This window comes from Diabrotica virgifera, chromosome 6 (genome assembly GCF_917563875.1).
Source record: "Diabrotica virgifera virgifera chromosome 6, PGI_DIABVI_V3a".
NCBI classification, from domain to species: Eukaryota; Metazoa; Arthropoda; class Insecta; order Coleoptera; family Chrysomelidae; genus Diabrotica; species Diabrotica virgifera.
Window position 1 is genome coordinate 70951850 of NC_065448.1, and position 24546 is coordinate 70976395.

General features: G+C 33.8%; 2 protein-coding genes across 2 annotated transcripts in view; one reads left to right on the forward strand and one right to left on the reverse strand.

The window, feature by feature from the left end:
• LOC126886089 (odorant receptor 67c-like) overlaps positions 1-24546 on the reverse strand; it is a 155840-nt gene that overhangs the window by 44485 nt on the left and 86809 nt on the right. Inside the window, exon 5 of the mRNA XM_050652932.1 lies at positions 3359-3514. Coding sequence (XP_050508889.1) covers positions 3359-3514 — 156 coding nt within the window. The remainder of the gene's footprint in view (positions 1-3358; positions 3515-24546) is intronic.
• Positions 6468-24546, forward strand: part of LOC126887518 (glucose dehydrogenase [FAD, quinone]-like) — a 60817-nt gene continuing 42738 nt past the window's right edge. The window contains exon 1 of the mRNA XM_050655146.1: positions 6468-6669. Coding sequence (XP_050511103.1) covers positions 6498-6669 — 172 coding nt within the window. The 5' untranslated portion in view covers positions 6468-6497. The remainder of the gene's footprint in view (positions 6670-24546) is intronic.

The window sequence follows — 24546 nt, forward strand, 5'->3', positions numbered from 1 at the left end:
ACTAACTTTATACCTTCTTAATCGTCCTGAATAGACGGAGAGTTTTTGTTTTAATGTATCCAGACACTGTTGAGCTGTGTTATTTTCTGGATCGTATCTCGAGTGTCTTGCAGTGCTCCGCATTATTTCTTCAGCTCTCTTAATAACTTTTCTACTTGTTACACCTCTTATATATTCTGTGACTTGACCAATATCCCTACGCAGTAATTCAATTTTTCCGAGAAGTCTTTTTTCCCAGGGTGCAATTCTATTACCAGTCCTTCCGTTATTAGTACCCCGTCGTGTTCTGATCTTAACGCCCATTACATTGGCAATTGCTGTTGCTGCACAGTAGATTAGTATATGCAGATATTCCAATGTGTGGGCTTCTACGACATAATTGGGTAGAACTTCAGTATTCACAATTTGTAACAGCGCACCTAGTTTCTTACAAGAGTTTATTCGTGGTGGCGGTGGTCTGCTAAGTGGATTTGTTCCATTAAACTCTTGTACGGCACGAGCCATTTCGCTTTCTAGACTATCGCGCAACTCGTTGTTTTCCTCCTGTGTATTGTCAGGTTGAGTTTCTGGTATGGGAATCTCAGGAATCTGCTCATCAAGGATTTCATTAGGGACTTGATCTAAAACTAGCTCTTGGTTATTAATCTCCCGTTCGACTTCGCTTTTGATCGTATTGCGTCTAGTCTCTGGGATAAGGTTGTTTCTTATGAATACCCGGTATTGATCTGATACTCTTTGCTCCGATACTTGAATATCTGGGTACTCCCTGCAAAATTCGGCATACAGCTGTTGTCTGTAGCCGATCGTTTCTTGACCGAGGTTGGTTACCTTATAATAGAAGCGCAAAATGCTTTCGTTGATGGACACAGTCCATTTCATGCGCTGCCTCGGTCGTCCCGCTTGAGTAAGCGCCGACTGATGTTCCAGCGCAGCACCTTCAGCGAGTGGAGCTCTTGCTGTTGTTTGGCTCGCTTGTGGTTGTTGTTCTTGTTGTTGGGCTGTAGCTGTTTGTGTGACAGGGGCCCGCCTCCTCAACACCCTGCCACCGACGTCCCGCATGCTGTCACGTCCAGCGCCGGCTCCAGACGTGCCCTGGCGATCCCCAGGCAGCGATCCTAAACATAAACCATAATTCTCCATATCAATGGGTGTGCATTTTATACCTACTGCCAGGTGTCAGTTTTTGTTCCACGGCAAGTATCCCTGCTACTCTCTGGGTACTGGCGCTACGAATACCCAGAAAGTATCCCCCATTCGCAGGGGGCCGCGCCTGATAGAAGAACTGACAAAAAACTCCCACAGGTTATGTTTATTTATTATTTTATTATTATTATATATTTATTGATTATTATTAAATATAATTAAAATGTTCTATATGGTCCACATATTGTTCAGTAAAAATTACACCATTTTGAGCGTCCGGTTTGGGGGGGAGATGGGGGAGAAGTCGATAAATTAGTAGTTTTTTTAAGTTTTTCGTCAATAGTTCCAAAACTATGCTTTAGCGTAAACAATGTTCTATACAAAAATGTTCTACATAAAATTCAAAATAAAAAATGTTCTATACATAATTGTTATAAAATCAACGGTTCCAGAGTTACGGAGGGTGAAAGTTGAGATTTTCGATACTTTTTATATTTTTTGTGCAATATTTATAATATAACTATACCAAAAACCCAGACATCCAAAGTGAAAGTTATCCTCCACCACCAAATTGTTCTATATGGTCCACATAATGGTCAAAAAAAAAGTCACACCATTTTGAGCGTCGGGTTTTGGGGAGGAGAGGGGGGAGAAATCGGTAAGTATAAAAAGTATCGAAAACCTCCACTTTTCACCCTCCGTAACTTTGAAACCGTTGATTTTATAACAATTATGTATTGAACATTTTATATTTTAAATTTTATGTAGAATATTTTTGTATAGAACATTGTTTACTCTAAAGCATAGTTTTCGAACAATTGACGAAAAACGTAAAAAAACTACTAATTTATCGACTTCTCCCCCATCACCCCCCCAAACCAGACGCTCAAAATGATGTAACTTTTTACTGAACAATATGTGGACCATATAGAACAATTTGGTGTTGAAGGAAAACTTTTACTTTGGATGTCTGGGTTAGGCCTTTTTTGGACCAATTATACTATACTACCTCCGTAACTTCGGAACCGTTCATTTTAGAAGGGTTATGCATAGGGCTTTTTTTATTTCAAATTTAATGTAGAACAGTTTTGTGTAGAGGGTTGTTCATGCTAAACCGTTTAGTTTTAGAAATATTTACGAAAAACCTAAAAAACTACGAATTTGCAGACTTCTCCCCCCTCTCCGCCCCAAACCCGACGCTCAAAATGGTGTGACTTTTTTGTGAACATTATGTGGACCATATAGAACAATTTGGTGTTTGAGGATAACTTTCACTTTGGATGTCTGGGTTTGGGTCAAACTATACCATACTAAATATAACGTAAGATTATTATATACATATTGCAATAATATACAATTTAACCCAACCATTTCAACTTATAAAAAGTTTCCCAGACTCTTTCAAATGGGATTAAAAAAAAATAATATCAACATAAATATTTTACTAATAAACTGGATAATGCAATTTATGTTTTTATGATTACAAATACCTTTTCAACGAAATATTATAATAAAACTTAATTGTTTCTGGTTGATGTGAGGTTGCTTCTGTATTTTTAAAATAAAATTTGAATTATGGTTTTGTTTGGAATAATTACTTGAGATTAATAATTATGATTGAAATCCAAAATAATACCTAACCTAATCCTAATCACCGTAAAAACCTAATAACCGGTTTTTACTTTAAAAAGAAAAAACCGGTTATAACCGGGACAAAAAAACAACCGGTAAAACCGGTTATTGCGAAGTATAAAAACCGGTTTTAGGTTTAAACCGGTAGATTTTTCCCATCCCTTTTATGTTCAAAAATATCGGTAGAACCAAATTAACATTTGATAAAGGGCTGTCTTTTTAACAATAAATAATTTTTTAAAAAATTTTAAACACGTAATAAATATGTTACAAGGGAATATGCATTAGGTGGACATTTTTACCCACCCTTGGGCGTTTAAGGGTTAAGCCGTTCTATCCTTTTCATGTTTTTTTTTGTCAAACCCCTTATGCCAAAAAATTTATTTTTATGGGTTTGTGTTCGTTTTAGTTACTGGCTTCGGAATAACTGATTTTTTAATGTCTTCACTATTATTCGGTTTATTCTGGTGTGGTACAACTGTGTACAACGAACATTTCACAGTATGCCATTTTTTTTTATTTTAAAACAACGTTCAAAAATACGTATTTTGTTTATAAATTAAATAAAAAATATATACGTTACCGATAGGAACGTCTGTAAAGAAAGTGTACTGATAGAAGCAGCTGTTAATTGCAATGGTCTTTGAGAACGAAGTATCATAAGCAAAACTGACTTCTGCAAGGCTGGAGGGCAGTTATACCATTTAGAATTGTATACTGCATTTCCGATCAATCCGCTCTGGAAAATATACGCTGTTAATAATGTTTATTCAAAGATTAACTATGAAAAAAGTATAATAATAAAGTAATGTTAGGGATAAAAGGATAATAGAAATGAATGTCGACTCGATTCAAGTTCTCTGTTTAACCCAGATATGACAATACCAAAAGGCAGCGCTAGGAAAATATTCCAATTTGCGGTTCAGAGAACCTGTATGAAACGAGTCTTTGTACTCTAATAAGAGTAAGGCATTAGTAAAATAAGAAAATCTACGATTTCGTTTTGATTTAAATCTATCTCCTGCCATCCCCCGATAGTATTATTATTTCTAGGTCTACCTGTTGTCAAGGAGGCTCTGCAGAAGGCAAATTTACACCAACACGTCTGTAGTTCCTCGGTACAAAATAAAACTATTTATACTGTAGTATGGTTAGAACGCCCTCTAACGGGGAATAAGTGAAATGAATGTCGACTCGATTCAAGTTCTCTGTTTATCCCAGGTATGACAATACCAAAAGGCACCGCTAGAAAAATATTCCAATTTGCGGTTTAGAGATGAAACGAGTCTTTGTACTCTAATAAGAGTAAGGCATTAGTAAAATAAGAAAATCTACGGATTCGTTTTGATTTAAATCTGTCTCCTGCCATCCCCGATAGTACTACTTCTAGGTCTATCTGTTGTCAAGGAGGCTCTACAGAAGACAAATTTACACCAACACGTCTGTAGTTTCTCGGTACAAAATAAAACTATTTATACTGTAGTATGGTTAGAACGCCCTCTAACGGGGAATAAGTGAAAAGGATAATAATCAGCATCATCAATCAGCCAATCGCGTCCACTGCTGGACATAGGCCTCCCTCAGTTCGTTCCAGTGTTGAGTACCCTTTTTATGTCTTCGGTGGTCGTCCTCGGCTTCTTTTATAGATTCTGCGCCTCCATTCCATGATTCGTCTTGTCCACCGCTTATCTCAATGTTTTTTTTTGTCTAATGCCCGTATTTATGTCGAGTCTCAAGACCTCGCCGAGTCTCAAGACCGACCTTGAATAAAATTTGTGTGTAGACTAATCCCAAATTTTATTCAAGGTCGGTCTTGAGACTCGACGAGGTCTTGCTACTCAACTATAAATACGGGCATCAGTCTCCACACTTACAAGACCTATATTCGACCCCTCATTGAGTACAAAACAGGTCTCTATAGCCTTTTAAGCAAAGCACAAATAGTTGTGGAGGTGGAACGCAGAATCCTGCGTAGAGCAAACTACGAGCACTGGAGATACCCGTCTAATGATATCCATAACCTTTCTAATATCCCCACAATTATCAGTAGTAATTGCACAAGAGCTCTGAAATTATTGAATTTTTCACGAGTGACACTTTGACAGTTTTAATTTCACGAGCCGAAGGCGAGTGAAATTATGTCAAAGTGTCACGAGAGCAAAAATTCTATATTAATTTCAGAGGTCGAGTGCAATTTGTTGCGATTATTTCATGAATAAAACTGTTCAAAACCAAAATTTTATTGTAATTTATTTATGTAAGTACCATTAAACACACAGTTTTTATAAATATTTGACGATTGAAAGTCATCACTTTTATAATTTTTAAAACATTAATTATCATTAATGTCACTGAGTGTATTTTCGTAGCAACGAAGGGTAATATACTTAACGACGGGAGATTATCAAAAATTATCGATTTAATTCAGATTTCTGCAGCTTTCTATTGGTCAGAATCTCCTATGAATGAAATAATCGAGAGAATAAACTCTCTGAACAGAAACTTCACATCTAAAATAATCAACGGTCCCCTCTCTGATACACAACAATCTCTCAAATGTTCTTGTTCTTCTCTAGGCCAAGTATTTTGCCACCGAAAGCCCAAACGGAAAAAGATTCACCCACCGTCCGCTCTAATGCAAACCTGCATTGACGAACTCCCGGCAAAACACGACGAAATCCTTGAGGCTACTTCACTAGCCTACCGTACCCTCCTCGTCTAACTCCTCTTCCCTACCCCGAACAGAGAGAAGTTGGTTTTTTGCGGTTTCCCAACTTCATTGCACAGTTATACCTGTTCGATCTAAGAAAATAGCCGCAACTATTTTCTACCACTTGAACGCTCACTGTCCACGCTGCGCCCAAAAACCACATCCTGACCGCCGACGAGGGACGCAGGCTTGCCTGTCGTTGTACAATGGTTTCTAGGGAGCTTGGTCAAGGGCAAAGCACGGACAGTACACACACTGGTCTATGGAACCAACATCAATTCCACCAAACCTTCTTTCTTCTCTGATCTCTGATAGTCAGCTGAACCACCACCGTCTGGCAACACTCACTCAGGCCAATACCAACTTGCCACATAGTTTTTTAGGACTGTTTGCTTTTTCTGCCTAACTAACAATATTCAACGCATACCCTGAAGAGGACAAAATCCTAAACAGGGACCACTCAATGAATCCTTCCCAAATAAAGAAATCCCTTATCCCTACTTCCACGTAACCCACATTGAGGCTCACCCCGAGCATTCATCTTTCCATCGATCTTCGCTGTGAGGGAGGGAGGCTGAGGGAGAGTGGATGTGTAAGGCATTGGTGCCAGATTTCTTATAGTACGTAGCACTCTTTCTCAGCGCCATAGGGAACATTTTTTAGTAATTAGGTTCCCCCGTATAATATTTTTATTAAATTTTTTTAAAAAAATCATGCAAATGTATTAATTATGTTTCCAAAACATTTTTTGAAACTAGCAACATTTTTGGTTATTAAACCCTTTAAATATAATCGATTGTTAATTCAATGCCATCTTATCAATATTATTCAATATTATTCATTAAAAATATATATATTCATTACTACTGCTTTTATTTGTATAATTATGATATTTTGTTTTAATTACAGTGTTCGGTAATTTACCGATTTTTTTACGATGATGATAAGCAAAAGAATATATATTTTGTTTTTCAGTAGATACAATAATTGTTTTTTTACATAACATTTGATCATGTCTACATTAACTAGTTTATTAGCCTTTTCGTTTTGTCTTGTGTGCGTTAACTCAGTCGAGTTAGATGAACTTTACACGTTGGTTTCTAGTAAGCTAGAAGAGACTGAACATTACCAGGTACCAACAAATAATGAAAAACTATTTAAGGTCAATGATTCGAAGGTGTACGGTAAGTTTGATTTTTATCTTCTGAAACTTTTTTCTTATTTAGTCTTGTCTGTTGTCGAATACATACCCAATAAATGATTGACCTCAACGTTTATTTGTCTCCCAAAAAAGAAAAATGCTAGAGAATGCACCGACCACCCCAACATAAGCCAGATTTCTTACACACTTAAAATGTTTTTAAAGATCATTCATAAACGCATTTACCAAACACTTGATATGGATATTGAAGAATCCCAATTTGGATTCCGTAGAGGCGTAGGAACCCGTGAAGCTCTCTTTACATTCAAGGTACTAATCCAGAGATGGTTGAATGTGAATCAAGCTATGTACGTCTGTTTTATAGATTACAACAAAGCTTTCGAAAAATTCCGCCACCAAGAGCAAATGGACGTCCTCAAAGTAAAAAAATTACAATACAATGACCTTCGAATTATAACATATCTGTATTATAAACAGCAGGCTCACATACACATTAATGAACACACATGTGTTCATTAATCCGACAGAGGTGTGCATTGTCACCACTACTATTTAATGCATACTCTAAAGAAATTATATATACAGCAACAGCTCTTGAGGAAGAAACAGCAGGAGTAAAGGCCAAGTAATAACATTAGGTATGCGGACGATACTATCCTAATAGTGGATAACCTCTAAGACCTCCAAAAGGTAATGAACAAGACAGTTGTGACAGTTGTGTATGGAGAAGAATATGGATTATCAATAAACATCAATAAAACTAAATTTATGAGGATATCAAAAACCCAAAATAATGATGAAAGCCTGACAATTAACGGTAAAATTTTAGAACAAGTTGAAAACTACAACTATCTTGGTAGAATAATTACTTAATCACACAAACGATTACTACAAAGAAATAAAAGTTTGTATAGAGAAATCACGAACAAAGTTCAATAATATTAGAAAGGTACCTTGTACAAGAGAACAAAAATTCGACTTAAGAGTTAGGCTAGCGATATTTTCTCGACTCTGCTTTACGAGATAGAAGCATGGACACTTAGCGCGTCGACTGCTGAAACGTTGGAAATATTTGAACTGTGAGTGTATAGAAGAATCCTGAAGACACCATGTACCGAGCATGTAACAAACAACGAAGTCCTGAGAAGAGCCAACAAAAGAATGGAAATATTGGAAACCCTCAAGACACGAAAGCTACAATACCTAGGGCATATTATGCGTAATGAGAGATACAACATACTTTAATTAACATAATTAACTCTGCATCAAATTAAAACAAAACTGCCGTTATCTCTTTTTCATCTTTACTCAGCATTGAGTATTATAAACTGTCTTTCGGTCCTTTTCCTTGACGAAGGGAAGGTAAATGCGTGGCCAAAGTGTCCTTTATTTGCTTTCTCCTGGTCTCTTTCTCGATGGTTCGCCTTAAATAGGCAGGGTTGTTAATGTTTGTTTCAGAGTTGTGACTGCATAGCTCCCCCGAGGACGCATGAGATGCAGAAATAGCTATCTGGAGATGGTGGTCCAACTCTGAATCAAATTAAAACAAAACTGCCGTTGTCTCTTTTTCATACTTTAATTAATTTTACAATGGAAATGAGTACCTATATTCGTTTTTATTATTTCCCAGTAGGTACTTATGTATGTCGACTACGTATGATGTATGTTTTTTAAATTTTCACTGTTTGAAAAGTTCTCGTTCCTGGCCTATTCTATGTAGCCCTTCTTCGTTTGAGATATACGATGTCCATAAATTCTTGAGGATTCTCCGATAGGTATACATTTCAAAGGCCTCCAATTTATTTGCTGTTTAAGGGTCCACGTTTTCAACTTCTTAGAGAAAAATCGACCAGACCTACCATTTAGATAAACGTATGTTTATGTACAAACCTACGTTTGTGCTTTTGGTCATGTCTTCATTAACTAGATTATTATTAGCCTTTTCGTTTTGTCTTGCATGCGTTAACTCAGTCGAGTTAGATGAACTTTACGCGTTTGTTTTTAATAAACTAGAAGAGGCTGAAAATTATCAGATACCAACAAATAATGAAGAATTATTTAAGGTCAATGATTCGAAAGTATACGGTAAGTTTGATTTTTATCTTCTGGAACTTTTTTCTTATTTGGTAATGTCTATTAATGGCCGTCATAAAGATAGATTTTTCAAGTAAGAACAAGCCTGAAACTCAACAAGAGATAGCAGATACAAGCAGAAATAAGCAATAAAATAAACACACAAATTCAAATATTAAATTCAAACTTTGCAGAAGATCGAACACCAACATGGAATACGATTACTAGTGCTGTAACAGACATCATGAAAAACAACTTCGGGTACAAACCAAAGAACAAGAAGCAAAAATGGACGACAGAAGAAATACTACTAGTAAGGGTTGAACGACGAAGAGCAAGAATGACCGCGATGGCAGCAATATTTATAAAAACAACAATAGGCAAATAAAAGTAAAAATAAGAATAGCAGAAAATAAATGGCTTAATTAAGCAACAATGTATCGGTCTAGAACATTTAAAACAACAGCACGACGACCGTAATTTACATAAAAAGCTTAAGAAGACTGCTGGAATATACAGAAGTAGAAGACCAACTACCATAGTAAATCGGATAACCAGAAAGTGCTCGGTAAAAAGGAGAAATTGATATATGGGGAAACTACATCCAGGAGCTCTTCCATGACGAAGGACCCATGAGTGAAATTTATACAGACGACCAGCTGACTGGCCCTTCAATCCCTATAGAAGAGATAGAAAATGCAATATTAAATTCAAAAAACAATAAGGCACCTGGACCAGATGAAATCCCTTCAGATATACTCATACTACTGGATAAAAGGGGAATTTCAGCAATACATAAATTATTTAATTTTATTTATGAAACTGGTTGCTATCCTCAACAGTCGTTAGGCTCTACCTTTATTCCCTTACCCAAGAAAGCCAATAAAAAAAGATGTGAGGATCGCAGACCCGTTAGTTCTTAAAATTACTACATCAAAGATTATACAAAAAATGTGAATGGGACATCATTGATTCTCAGTTCGGGTTTCGGCAAGGTTTAGCGATAAGAGAAGCAATAGTAGCAACACAATTGTTACGATCAGAGAATAGACATGTTCTTATGCTTTTTAGTTTACGAAAAAGCGTTTAATCTTGTCCAATACCACAAGTTAATGCAGATCCCCAAGGAACTTAATATATACCAAAAATACATAAGACGCATTAAAACCTGTACTGGTATCAAAGGGAACAATTAAAAATTCATATCCAATTCTATACGCTGTGAGCTCGTACGTAGAGGGGATATTTAAAAATTCGCTAGAGCCAGTAGTGACAAGTCTATAAACGTTTACTGGAAATTTGACATAAATGTCAAAGTGATTAATTTAAAATTAACAATAAAAACATTAATTATAAAAAATATTAGTTTGGATCGGTACTCACCGGAGGGACCGCAGACGTTCGGATACAATTAGCGTCTCTTTGCAAAGACAATGACGTCGCCTTTGCAAAGTAACAAGACACTTACTCAACACACACACTTCACATTACACCTGAGTTAGTCATAAGTTATATAATTACGTGGCTAAAGGTTCTAGTTCTAAACCAAGGCCAGAATCAGAGAAAAAAAAGCAAAAATTATATGTGGGTCAAAGCTGTGGTATATATTTTTACCTATATACTTACGTTTTAAATACTGAATTTAAGTTTTTTTTTAATGTTCCATAATATGTAATTATAAATTAATATATTAATCTTAGCGCCATCTACACGATAATTGCGAAAGTATCCGAAGTAAGAAATTAATATTTCATCAATAGAACGTCAAAATGATTAGCAAAATCTTAAAAAAATCGATTAAAATTTAATTACTTTTTTGCGTTGTAAATATTAAGCGATAACAATTGAATAATAAATTAGAATATCCAAACAGAGAGCAAAGAAAGCAAAAGATTTTAATCAGATTAGATGTATCCGAGATGAAAATAATAAAATACTAGTTCACGAAAGGGATGTCAAAAAGAGATGGAGAAAGTACTTTGACAGCTTATTAAATGAAGAATTTGACAGACAGCCTGTAGAGTCAACAGAGACAGTAGCAGCAATGGTCACCAAAATAACAAACGAGGAAATGGCTCAAGCGCTTCAAAAAATAAAGAAAGGAAAAGCGGTAGGAACAGATGATATTCCTGGGGAAGTATGGAGAGCATTGGGAGAGACAGGAACAAGGTGGCTAGCAGGTCTATTTAATAGAATTATGAAAGTTGGACAATTGCCAGACGAATGGAGAAGCAGTATACTGGTACCTGTTTACAAAAACAAGGGAGATATACAACAATGTACAAACTACAGGGCTATAAAACTGCTTAGCCACACCATGAAAATATGGGAAAGAGTAAGTGATAGACGGATACGTGAAGAGACCGCAATATCCGATAATCAATTTGGCTTTATGCAGGGTAGATCAACAACAGATGCAATTTTCATTATAAGGCAGTTGATGGAAAAATACAGGAGTAAAGAAACAAACGCTCATATGATATTCATTGATCTTGAGAAAGCATATGATAGAGTTCCTCGAGAGATTCTGTGGTGGGCACTCAATAAGAAAGGAGTCCCTGGTGAATATGTAAAGATTGTGAGGGATATGTATGAGGGAATAACGACTAGTGTTAGGACAGGTGAGGGAGAGACTGATATATTTCATGTGAAAGTTGGATTGCACCCAGGCTCTGTGCTTAGTCCGTATTTATTCTCATTAGTTTTGGACCAGATAACAGCGAAACTACAGGGTAACATTCCATGGTGGAGACAAGCCCTCGAGGAAAATGGTTTAAAATTTAGTAGGAAAAAAACAGAGTATTTGGAATGTTCATTTAAAGATGGAGCTACTACAAATAAAATGGTATCTTTGGATGGTAAAATGATTGTGAAAAGCAATAGTTTTAAGTAAGTAGGATCGGTATTACAGAGTAATGAAGAAATAGATGGAGATGCATGCAGTAGAATTAGGGCTGGATGGATGAAGTGGAAAGAAGCGAGTGGTGTGTTGTGTGACAGAAAAATTCCAATGAAGCTGAAGGGAAAATTCTATAAAACAGCCATAAGAACGGCTATGATGTACGGAACTGAATGTTGGGCAGTGAAAAAGAAAGAGGAACAACGAATGCATGTGGCGGAAATGAGAATGCTTAGATGGATGAGTGGAGTGACAAAGAATGATAAAATTAGAAATTAGTATATTAGGGGAAGTCTAAGTGTGGCACCAATTGATGCCAAAATGAGAGAGCATAGGTTAAGATGGTTTGGTCATGTTCAACGTCGAGACGTTAATTACCCAATACGAAGAATAGCTGAAGTGTAGATTCCTAGAAGGTGTAGGAGAGGAAGACCAAAGAAGACCTGGGGGGAGACGATAAGGCAGGACATGTTGGTAAAGGGGATTAACATTGATATGACCCAAGATAGAATTGTGTGGAGAAATGCAATTAGGGAAGCCGACCCCGCATATAGATATGGCAAAGAGAATGATGATGAATTAAATAATAAATTTAAAACTTACCGGTGAAAGTTGCATTACTAATCCGCTAGGAGCGACACCAGCGAAGCTCAGAGCGTATAGTATCCTCCTCTATTTATATTAGTTGTTATGTAATGTTATATATAGTTATGTCAGTTCATATTTTATTAGTTGTCAAAATATATTTATCGAAATGTCCTACTCATTCAATCTGAAGATATAATAAATTGGCAACTGATAACCAGACTTTTAAAATATATATTAAACATGGATCCAGATCAATTCAAATAATTTATGATGGTAAACCAGAAAATTTTAGATCAACCGCAGAAAAGTTTAGCAAGTACTTCAAATTAGATTATTAATCATTTTATATCTTTATTCGAAAATGTTAATAAACAAAAAGAAAAATTCACAATGTACATACAACGTTTCGAAAACTACCTTAAAATCAAAAACTTTTTGGATGACAAGAAATTTGCTTTAGACTTACTGTTGAATTCTATTGGCTCCGCAACTTTTTCATAGTTGCACCTCACAAAATTAGAGATTTTGATTACAACACCATTGTAAAGAAACTTGATAATCACCTGAATCCAAAGATAAATATTCTTGTGTTGCAGCGTAAATTTCTTTCCTTATATCAACAAGAAAATCAGTCAATTTCCGAGTATACTACTGCTCTAAAGCAAGCTACTCTTGAATGTGAGTTTATCTCAGGCAAACATTTCTGAACATTTTTTACAAGCTCATTTTATTCGAGGCGTCAAAGATAACTTAATTAGAGAACGTCTGCTGGAAGTCAATGAAAAATCATTTGAAAAATTAAAAGAAAAGGCTTTAATCTTAGAATCTTCAATTGTCGACAGTAAAGAATTTTCATCAAGTAAAAATTCTTTAAATATCAACCAAATCAATCAATCTAGACAGAGACCAAATTTAGCGTTTTATATAAGGAAGCGTTCCCAGTCTAGATCAAGAATAAATTTTCAAGAATTGGGGATAGACAATCGATGTTTACGATATGGTCAGCACCATCTTGTTAAAAATTGTAAAATCAATCATAAACGACTTCAGTGCAAAGGTTGTAAAACATATGGTCACGTCATTTCAGTCTGCATTTCAACGCTTTTAGCAAACAAAGATAAAACTAACTCGACTCATCATCTAATTAATGAATATCAACCAGCGAAACAGAACCAGAGGATACTTTTGGCATTTGATGATATTTATGAAAATCAATCTTACACGGATGCTCAAAAGTTTTATGTGGCAGTCCTTATTTAAAACAAACCGGCAACATTTGAAGTTGATTCTGGAGCAGGATCAAAATTTAAAGAACTAGATTTGATTTTCCACTTCAAAAATCCGATATTGCCTTTAGATCATATACAAAAAACGTATTTTATCCCCTGGGGAAAGCAAAAACATCAATACAATATCAAAATAAAATTTCAACAGAAGAATTTTACGTAGTTCCTGATAAATTAGACTCCTTATTAGGGAGTGTATGGATAAGACATTTAAACATTAACCTTCAAGATATCGATAGCTCAACAGGAATCAGACAAATCAAAAATATACCGGCTAATGAAGAAGAATTTGTTCAAAAATATTCAGACATATTTGAAGAATCAATTGGACTTGTATCAAATTTTAAAGTAAATTTGCAACTGCGTAAAAATGCCAAGCCAGTCTATTTTAAAGAACGAGATGTACCGTATGCACATAGGGAGAAAGTTGAGAAAGGACTAGACAACTTAGAAGCTCAAGGAATTATATCGAAAGTCAACCATAGTGGTTGGGGTTCACCACTGGTTGTTATTACAAAAGCTGATGGAGGTGTGAGACTTTGTGTAGATTACAAAATTGGTGTTAATAAGAGAATTGTGTCCGCAAACTATCCTATCATGAAAATCGAAGAAAAATTAAACAGCATAAAAGATTCACGATATTTTTGTCGATTGGATCTGTTCAAAGCATATCTTCATATAGCAGTAAACGAAGAGATCAGTATTATCCAAACTATATCAACTCATCGAAGAACATATCGAATGCGTCGACTGTCCTTTGGAATTAAAACTGCCCCTTCAGAGTTCAATCGAATTATTGATCAAATTATATCCGGTCTATCAAAAACTCACTCATACTTTGATGACATAATTGTTTATGGATCCAGTAAACAAGAATGTAGACAAAATCTTGACGCATGCCTTCAACGACTAAAAATGTTCAATCTACACCTTAATCGCAAAAAGTGTGCTTTTTTCGAAACCAGTACAGAATATCATCTTATCAAGCTTAACTAAATTTTAAAGTCTCCAAAAAATATTCAAGCTATTCTCGACATGCCACGACCCACAGTTGTGGATGGAGTTCGAAGGTTTCTTAGTATGGTAATGTATTATACCCGATTCATTCCTAATGCTTTAACTAAAACGTGCCCTTTACGGAAACTTTTAAAGAAAAGAGAAAAATGTATTTGGAATAGTTCATGTGAAACAGCTTTCAACAAACTAAAAGAGGAAATTGCGAGTGATCAAGTTTTAATTCCATATGATCCAAGTTTGCCCGTAGTACTAGCTTGTGATGCAAGTCCAACCGGTGTTGCAGGGGTACTATCTCATGTTATTGATGGAATCGAAAGGCTATCGGATTTGCTTTAAGATCTCTTACCAAATGTGAACAGAATTATAGTCAGTTAGACAGAAAAACACTTGCAATTATGTTTTTAGTAAATCACTTCATGTATCTTTTTGGGCGTAAGTTTAAACTTATCACTGATAACAGCCCTCTGACGAGAATTTTTCATCAAAATGCAAAATTACCTTCAATGACTTCTGCTAGACTACTTCGATATGCATCATTTTTATCAGGATTTGATTACGAAGTCGAATACAGAAAATCTTATGATCACGTTAACATCGACTGTTTTTCTAGAGCTTCTATCAATCAATTTTCATCTTCTTCAGAAGATCTAATTTCAACATACGATCTAACCTATCAAAATATCAAAGATGCCACAGACAAAGATCCCATTTTATCAAGAATTAAATCTGATTTAAAATCACAAAACCAAAATGAACAGGATTTCACTTTAGAAGACGAGATCCTTTTTAAAGTTCAGAGAATTGTTATTCCAACTCAACTCCAACGAGTGGTCCTATCAGAACTCCACAGAACTCACATAGGCATTACAAAGATGAAACAACTTGCAAGAAAGTATTGCTATTGGAAACCATTGAAATTATGAAATTATGGTCAAGTCATGTCAACCTTGCGCTGAAATTCGAAAATCACCTTCAAAAGCTCCGCTACACCACTGGAATACTCCAACAGAAAATTGGGACCGCATCCTTATTGATTATGCGGGTCCATTCAAAGGTTATTATTTTATTTTTTTTTTTGTGGTTGAAGCTAAATCACGATGGGCTGAAATCAAAGTTCGTAGGGATGCGCCAACATCAGAAAAAACCATCGATCTTCTGTTAGAGATATGTTCTACTCACGGATATCCTCAAGTTATGGTGTCAGACAACGCTACAATTTTTGTAAGTGATCAATTTAAAAAATTTTCAAAAACTCACGGTATTTTTCAAAAGTTTATTGCTCCTGGCCATCCTGCTACAAACGGCTTAGCTGAACGAAACGTTCAAACCCTAAAAATGAGACTAAAAGCTATGTCTACTGATCGTTTACTCATGAGTAAGAAAGTACAAGAAATTCTTTTAAAATATAGAGCGACACCACTTTCCTGTGAAAAATCACCAGCTGAAATGTACATGAACAGATGTTTAAGAATTAAACTCGACGCACTACGTCCACCAAAACTTAGCAGATCAGAAAATCAACCCAATGGTGCAAGACAATTAAATGTGGGGGAGAGAGTACAAGTACGGTATTACCAAGGTTACCAGGAACTTTGGAAATTTGGCACAATTGTTAAAAAGTATGGATTGTTACATTACCAAGTCCAACTTGATGATGGCTATTGTTTAAAACGTCACATTGACCAAATTCGTAAAACCATGGTACCTAAAAAGAATGTTACATTTGTAAACGAACCAGAAGTAATTAATATCAGCCACAGTATCAAGAGCACCCCCTGCATCTTCTGCCATCTATCCAACCTCCAGTCCATTTACATCCAAATCCTGTCAACGAAAATGTAGATCCAATGATAGAACCTGATCATCCTGATAATGAACTGGTACCCATTAGTGAACCTGCTGCGGTACCCATTAATGAACCTGCTGTTGAAGAACGTAATGATCTTCCACAGTTAAGAAGATCTGAACGGATTTGACTTTTCAAGTCAAGATTTTAGATTTAGGTTTTTAATTCTTTTCTATTTTTTAAGTTTAAAATAACGTGGGAGAATATAGTATCCTCCTCTATTTATAGTAGTTGTTATGTAATGTTATATATAGTTATGTCAGTTCATATTTTATTAGTTGTCAAAATATATTTATCGAAATGTCCTACTCGTTCAATCTGAAGATATAATAAATTCTATATCCAAACTTATACCTATAAGAAAGGGTGTCTGACAAGGATGTGTGCTTTCCCCTCATTTATTTAAAATTTATTCGAAAGGCATATTTTCAAAGAGTTTTTGGAAGATATTTGGAAGACATGACTATTGATCAACAACATGCGATATGCTGATAATGGTGTCTTAATTTGTGACAACATAGTCGACCTTGAACAACTTGTCGCTGTAACCGGAAAATACAGTAAGCGAATGGGATTAGAGATTAATACCAAAAGAGACCAAATTCATGACCATCTCCAGAAACTTTCCAAATACAAAGTCCATTGAAAGAGTGAGCAAATTTAAATACCTGGGAACGTGGCTATTTGAAGACTGGGCATCGGACAGGGAAGTCAAATGCCGCATTGAGCAAGCTCGAAAAGCTTTCGTAAAATTCAGGAAAGTACTGACCTGTTCAGAGTTCGATATTACACTGAGACTAAGGTTTACTAAATGCTACGTGTGGTCGGTGCTGCTATATGGCATAGAGGGCTGGACACTCAAAACGAGGGACATAAACAGATTAGAAGCCTTCCAGATGTGGCTTTATATCCGTATCCTAAAAATACCATGGATGACGAAAGTCACAAATGTAGATGTCCTTAAAAGAATCAACCAAGAACGACAACTTTTCGAAACCATCAAGTAAAGAAAAACGGCGTATCTAGTTCACATCATGCGAAATGAAACATATCAGTTCCTCCAACTTATAATCGAGGGTAAAATTGAAGGCAAAAGAGGAATGGAACGCAAGAAAATGTCTTGGCTCTGAAACATAATGCAATGGACAGGGATTAACGACATATAATCTCTCGAGTTAATGGAAAATGTGATCGCTAACATTCGTTGGTGGATTTGCATCTGAAGAAGAAGAAGTCCTGTCTATTGTCGGATGTTTCTTATCCATGATAGTCTTTTCCTTACTGGACCTCTCTTTTTCTCGATATTTCCTTTTACGATTAGTTGCGTATATTGGTGCTTATTATTTCTCAGTGTGTAAGGTAGTTATGATGTTTTTCTAATTATAACTGTTCGAAAAGTTCTCGTTCCTTGCCTATTCTATGTAGCCCTTCTTCGTTTAAGATATACGATGTCCACAAAATCTTGAGGATTCTCCAGTAAGTCCCCATTTCAAAGGCCTCCAATTTATTTGCTGTTTATGTTTTAAGGGTCCATGTTTCAACTGCTTGGAGAAAAATCGACCAGACCTACCATTTAGATAAAAGTAGTCGAAATTCGAGTTTAATTGGAGAATCATTTATTTTAATTTTTTTCAAAAGATTTTCTGACCTGTTCTAGTCTCGATCTTATTTCTAGATCAAGATTTAGGCTGCTATCTTTACAACATCCAAGGTAGTATAATTTGTTGACCTCTTCTAAATTGTGCCCGTCTATTGTGCAAGGTTGAGGTACATTTTTTTCGGATTGACATGAACCCATCGTTAGAATCCTCAATTAGCTATCTAAATAATAACTCGGAATAAAGATTAAATAGCAGGGGTAAGAAAATAATTCCTCGTTCTCTTCTAGTAGGCCTGGATTCCGAGTACCAAAACAAAGTTTATGAATAACAAGCTGAAAATTTGTTAGTTGGACAAACTTTGATGTATGGGAACATTGGAAGAGAGGAAGTTTTAATTACGGAACGTGGATTTTAATTGTGAAACGTGTCATCCTGACAAGTTTATGATTGTGAAAACTAGCAGGTTATTTTTAAGTTTATTCAATGGCAAATTAATATAATATATAAAAACATGTTTGTCCGACAGATATGTTGAGCATTTTAATAAATCTGACATGTAGAACATGTCAAATGACAGGAATTATGTTGGTGATAAATAGCAGTCTGATTTTTACATGAGGGTTTAAGGAAAGGGTAACAAATCAAGTTTAATTTTACTTGAATTGATTATTTATCACAGTGGAGTGCTGGTTGTTACTGTTTTTAATTTTAACAAGCTTTGTTTTTACGACGAATCAAGTTTAAAGGGTTTTTAACCGAATATTTTTGTCTTTTGGTGGTTAGCATGTCAGCATCTTGTCAGCACTGATGATATTCGATTATCCGATCGAGAACTAGTTATTTTTTATTTATTTATTTATTGTTCATACATATGACCTGGCCTCTAGTGACTAATCCAGGTCGTTTTTTCCTGATGGGATTACAGATATTTTTTTTTATATTTTTACATTTTTTATTAAACTACTAAATCTATTTTTACAATTAATAATTTGCCATAATCTATTAATAACATTTAACAAATTTAAAGAAACAATATACAGGGTGAGTCACCTCTAACGGGACGGAAGATTAGAGCGAAATGGTTAAAGATCTGAAAAAAATTTTAAATTAGTAGTTTGTAAGTTGATAAAATCTACATTTTAAAATTATCTTGAAATATACAGGGTGTCCGAATAAATGGCGGCGTATCAAAGTTATATTTTTTCTTATGGAACACCCTGCATTTTATTGCATTTTTTAATTGTCCGCAAAAAATAAGGTATAGTTTCATAAGACTTCCCTATACCTATGTACAGAGTGTTCTGAGTTATGGTGACTTTTCTTAAAATGTAAAGTTTTAAAAGAAGGCTTATTCTCAAGGTATTTAAGAAATTATGAAAAAAATACTTTTACACCTAAATAGTTGGATATTGGTTGAATGTATTCCATGATTAATTATTATACAATTATTTACAAGCTGTTTAAATTTACAGTTTCATTATTGGATTATTTAATGTGTCATATGATGCTTATTTTAAATAGAACACCATGTATATTAATACACCATTATACTAAACGAAGTCACCTCTTTCGAATGGTATATGGATGTCCTATACCTAGGTCTAATAGTTTTTGCGTAATTTACAATTATTTAAATTCTTAATCTGTAAATTGAGTGTAAAACAAAAGATGTATCTCATTGTATGACATCGTCATTTTATGACAGTACGGTCTGGTAATTATCAAAAATATAAACATCTGTGTATGATATTCAAATTTAATTGTTCCTAAAAATGAATAATCACGTTATCTACGAAAGAGTAGACATGGTACTTTGCATTGGGGAGTGTTTGCAAAATTGTATCTTACCTTCTTAAGTTTACGCTCAAAAGTATCCTGATAGAAGACATCCAAAAAAGGACGTTTTTGAGAGATTTCAATAGATTCCGTGCTACTGGTAATGTTGCATACGGAAAGTTAAATAAAAATAAACCAGTTATTTGTGATGACGTCAAGGAGCTTGATGTCCTGTTTTCTGTTACGGAAAACCCAAATACTAGTAAAGAAAAAATTTCGAGTAAATTGTAAATCAGTCAAACGACTGTTAGAATACTTAAGAGAAACCACTATTATCATTATAATACTCAACTACACCAATATTAGACCAAACAGGATTATGATAGAAATAGAAATAGAAATAGAAATATTTATTCATCCTTTTAAGACATTTTTACAAATGTATAGGACAGGTCATATACAGTAATATAACTGTTACAAGCTAACATTGTTTAGCTAAACAATTTTTTTATAGGTACCTAACACCTAACACATATTATAAAATAACATATTTAGACTAACATTTTTAGACATTTTAGACTTTGTATACACAAAACAATTTATACATAAAAAATAAAATAGTGTAAAATAGTTTATAGGCTATCGTCAAGGAATTCTTTGACGGAATAGTAGCATTTGGCTAATAATAAATTTTTGATTTTATTTTTGTAACTGTTAAAACTAGCAATCTCCTGCATTTCATCGGGAAGTTTATTGTACAATTTCATTCCCATAAATTTAAAACTATTTTCTTATCTTGATGTTTTAAACTGGGGTATTCGGAGCTTATTACAATTTCTTGTATGGTAATCATGTCGATGAGCACTAGTTTCAAATTGATTGAAATTTTCTTTGACAAACAGAAGAGTGTGGTAAATGTACAGACTATAGAATGACATGATTTTGTATTTTATAAACGTTGGTTTACAAGTTTCCCGAAATTTTAGCCCGAATATTTTTCGAATAATTTTTTTCTGAGTTACAAAAATTTTAGGGCTGTCAATAGAATTTCCCCATAGTAGTATGTTGTAACTCATATGACTGTAAACAAGGCCGTAATAGATATTGATCAGTGCTGATATCGGCATAGTATCTTTTATTCTAGAAATAGCATAAAACGATTTATTTAATTTTGTATTTATTGTATTGACTTGTTCAGTCCATCTCAAACGGCAATCTATATTTAAACCTAAAAATTTTGTTGTTGTAACTGACGAAATAAGTATATTGTCAAATTTAAATGATAATGAGTATACATTGCTAAGAACATTTTGGGAATGAAAATATAAAAATTGAGTTTTATCAACGTTTACTATTAATCCATTTGCTTTGGACCAATCTACAAATGACCCAAAAACACCGTTGGATAATAATATAAGTTCCTCTTTACTAGGCGCAGAGATCGCTAGTGCAGTATCATCTGCGTAAATAGTAATAACTCGAGATTTAATGTAATCAGGAAGATCATTCATAAAAAGAATAAATATAAGCGGTCCTAAAACAGATCCTTGAGGGACTCCTTTATCAATATTGAAAACTGTCGAAGCAGAATTCTGATATGAAACTAACATTTTTCTATTGCTCAAATAGTCTACTATCCAGTCCAAGAAATCTCCTCTGAAACCTAGGTTGTAAAATTTATTTTTAATAAAGTTAAAATCCAGACAATCAAAGGCACGGGACAAATCCAAAAAGAGACCTGCCACATGCCTTCCCTGTCAAGATCTGTATATATATAATTAAAAAAATGACATGCAGCAGTCAACGTTGACTTCTTTGACCTAAACCCATGTTGATGCGGGGATATAATATCGAATTTGTCGAGAAAACAAACCATTTTATTATATACAACCTTTTCAAAAATTTTTGATAAAACGCTCAGCACTGCTACCGGTCTATAATTCGAAATCAATCCTGGATCATTTTTTTTTGTGTATAGGAATAACTCTTGCGCTTTTAAGTGCGTCAGGAAATTTGTCATTAGCAACCGATAAATTAATTAAGTAGCTCAAAGGAGCAGATAGAGAAAATATTCCCGATTTTACGACTTTTGTGGATATGTTGTCCAAACCAGTACTGGACTTGTTTTTAAGATTTATAATTGCGTCTTCAACGTCTTGATATGTAACGGGTGTAAAGAAAAAAGTTTTGTCCGAAATTTTAGAACAAGTACATTTTGTAGATCTAGACAAGCCAAAATATGATTCAAGATTATTTTCAGTTACAGTTGCATAAATATTATTTATGCATGGATAAATATTATATGGATAAATATTTAACTTATCGTTTATGGACTTTCGACTTTATAGAAGATCCTGATTTTTTTTAATGTATTGTATACAGACCAGTATACCTACTTTTCATAATAATGGTCTTGTAAATAGACATAATTTTCATTTCATTATGATACAGTAAACAAACATTTATTTCGTACTGTTTAAAAATCGAGAGTGACTATAAATATTATTTTTAAAATCAATTTACCCTTTAAGAAAATTGTAAATTACGCAAAAATTATGACTCCTAGTTATAGAACATCCCTATACCATTCGAAAGAGGAACCTGTGTTAAGTATAATAATTTATTAATATACAGTCGAACTCAAGTCGAACTCGCTTATTGAAATAGCCTTCGTGCCAAGCAAAAGTATTCCTATATCAGGGATATTCTAATAACCGATCATATGTGCATAGTAAAAACGTTTTGGGACCTCAAATTTTTATTCCTTAAACCGGGATATTCCTTTAACCGGTATTCTAATAAGCGCGTTCGACTGTACATGGTATTCTATTTAAAATAAGTATCATATGACACATTAAATAATCCAATAATGAAACTGTAAATTTTGATTATAAATTAATAATAAAATAAATTAATTATAAAATAATTACCAGACCGTACTGTCATAACGTGACAATGTCATACAATGCCATTAATTAACTACATCTTTTGTTTTAAATCGATTTACAGGTTAAGAATTTAAATAATTGTAAATTACGCAAAAACTATGAAACCTAGGTATAGGACATCCATATACCATTCGAAAGAGGTAAAATGGTTTAGTATAATTATTTATTAATATACATGGTGTTCTATTTAAAATAAGCATCATATGACACATTGAATTATCCAATAATTAAACTGTAAATGTTGAACACCCTGTAAAAAATTGTGTAATAAATAATCATAGAATACATTCAACCAATATTCAACTATTTAGATGTAAAAGTATTTTTTTCATAACTTCTTAAATAACTTGAAAATAAGCCTTCTTTTAAAACTTTACATTTTAAGAAAAGTCACCATAACTCAGAACACTCTGTACATAGGTATAGGGAAATCTTATGAAACTATACCTTATTTTTTGCGGACAATTAAAAAATGCAATAAAATACAGAGTGTTACATAAGAAAAAATATAACTTTGATACGCCGCCATTTATTGGGAGACCCTGTATATTTCAAAATAATTTTAAAATGTAGATTTTATCAACTTACAAACTACTAATTTAAATCTTTTTTCAAATCTTTTACCATTTCGCTGTAATCTTCCGTCCCGTTAGTGGTGACTCACCCTGTATATTTGTTAAAATATTTTTGGTACTATCAACTCCCTTCTAAGTTATAAAGACAGTCCCTCTATTTTCAGAAGAAAGTTGGTAGTTTTTTTTTTATTTAATGAATTATTAATTGAATTATTGTTTTTATTTATTTATTTTATATTGAATTATTATTATTATAATTGTGAATATCTATTTTTGAATTTATATTTTATTTTATTTATTTTAACTTTATCTTACTCAACTTCATCAGGGTTGGATTATTTGTTGTTAGATGTTGATTATTTCTATTATTATAAATTTCTTGTTGTTTTTTAGATATTATTTCTGTTAGATTGTTTAATATTCCAAAATATTCTTCATTTTGTAATAAATCTCTTATTTCAATTCTTTCTAATCTTATTCTCATTTCTCTATGTTCTTCATTTTCTAGTATTTTCACAATGTAACACTATATGTTCTGGTGTACCTAGTTCTCCACATTCACAATATGCATCATCTTTTAAGTTACATCTTTCTAAATATGTTGGGTACGGTCCATGTCCTGTTAAAAAGTGTACTAAACCTTGTTTTGGATTAAAATAATTTGGATTGTTTTCTAATATTGGTATAAAATTGTATAAACGTCTAGATTTTGTTGACTTTTCCCATTCATTTTGTCTTTTTCTATTTATTATTTCTTTTAATTCTCTTTTATTTCTTATATCTAATCCTATTATTTGTATTATTTTTTCATATTTTTCTTTTTTTAGCCAATAATTACATGCTCTTTTTTGTGTTTCTAAATGCATTGGCATTACTCCAGTTAAAACTGTGAGTGCCTGTGTTGCAGTTGTTCCAAATGCTCCCGTCATTCTTACAAGAAATCCTCTCTGAGCTCTATTTAATTTTTCTGCATTTTTTTTATTTATTAATCTATGTGCCCATACACTTGAACCGTACCCTACAATTGATGCAAGTATTGTACTTAGGTATATTCTCATCTGTCGGAACGAAATTCTATATTCCTTCTGCGCTAGACTAGCAATGCTATGCATGATCTTTGTTGCCTTTTCACAGACACAACTCATGTGTTTTGTAAATAATTTTTGTTCGTCTATTATAATACCTAAATATCTTGTTTCCTTTTTTCTTTTTATTGTTTTCCCTCTAATTTTTATAATTGGATCTCTTTCTAAATTTCCTTTTATTAAACTATATGTTGTTTTTGAATCT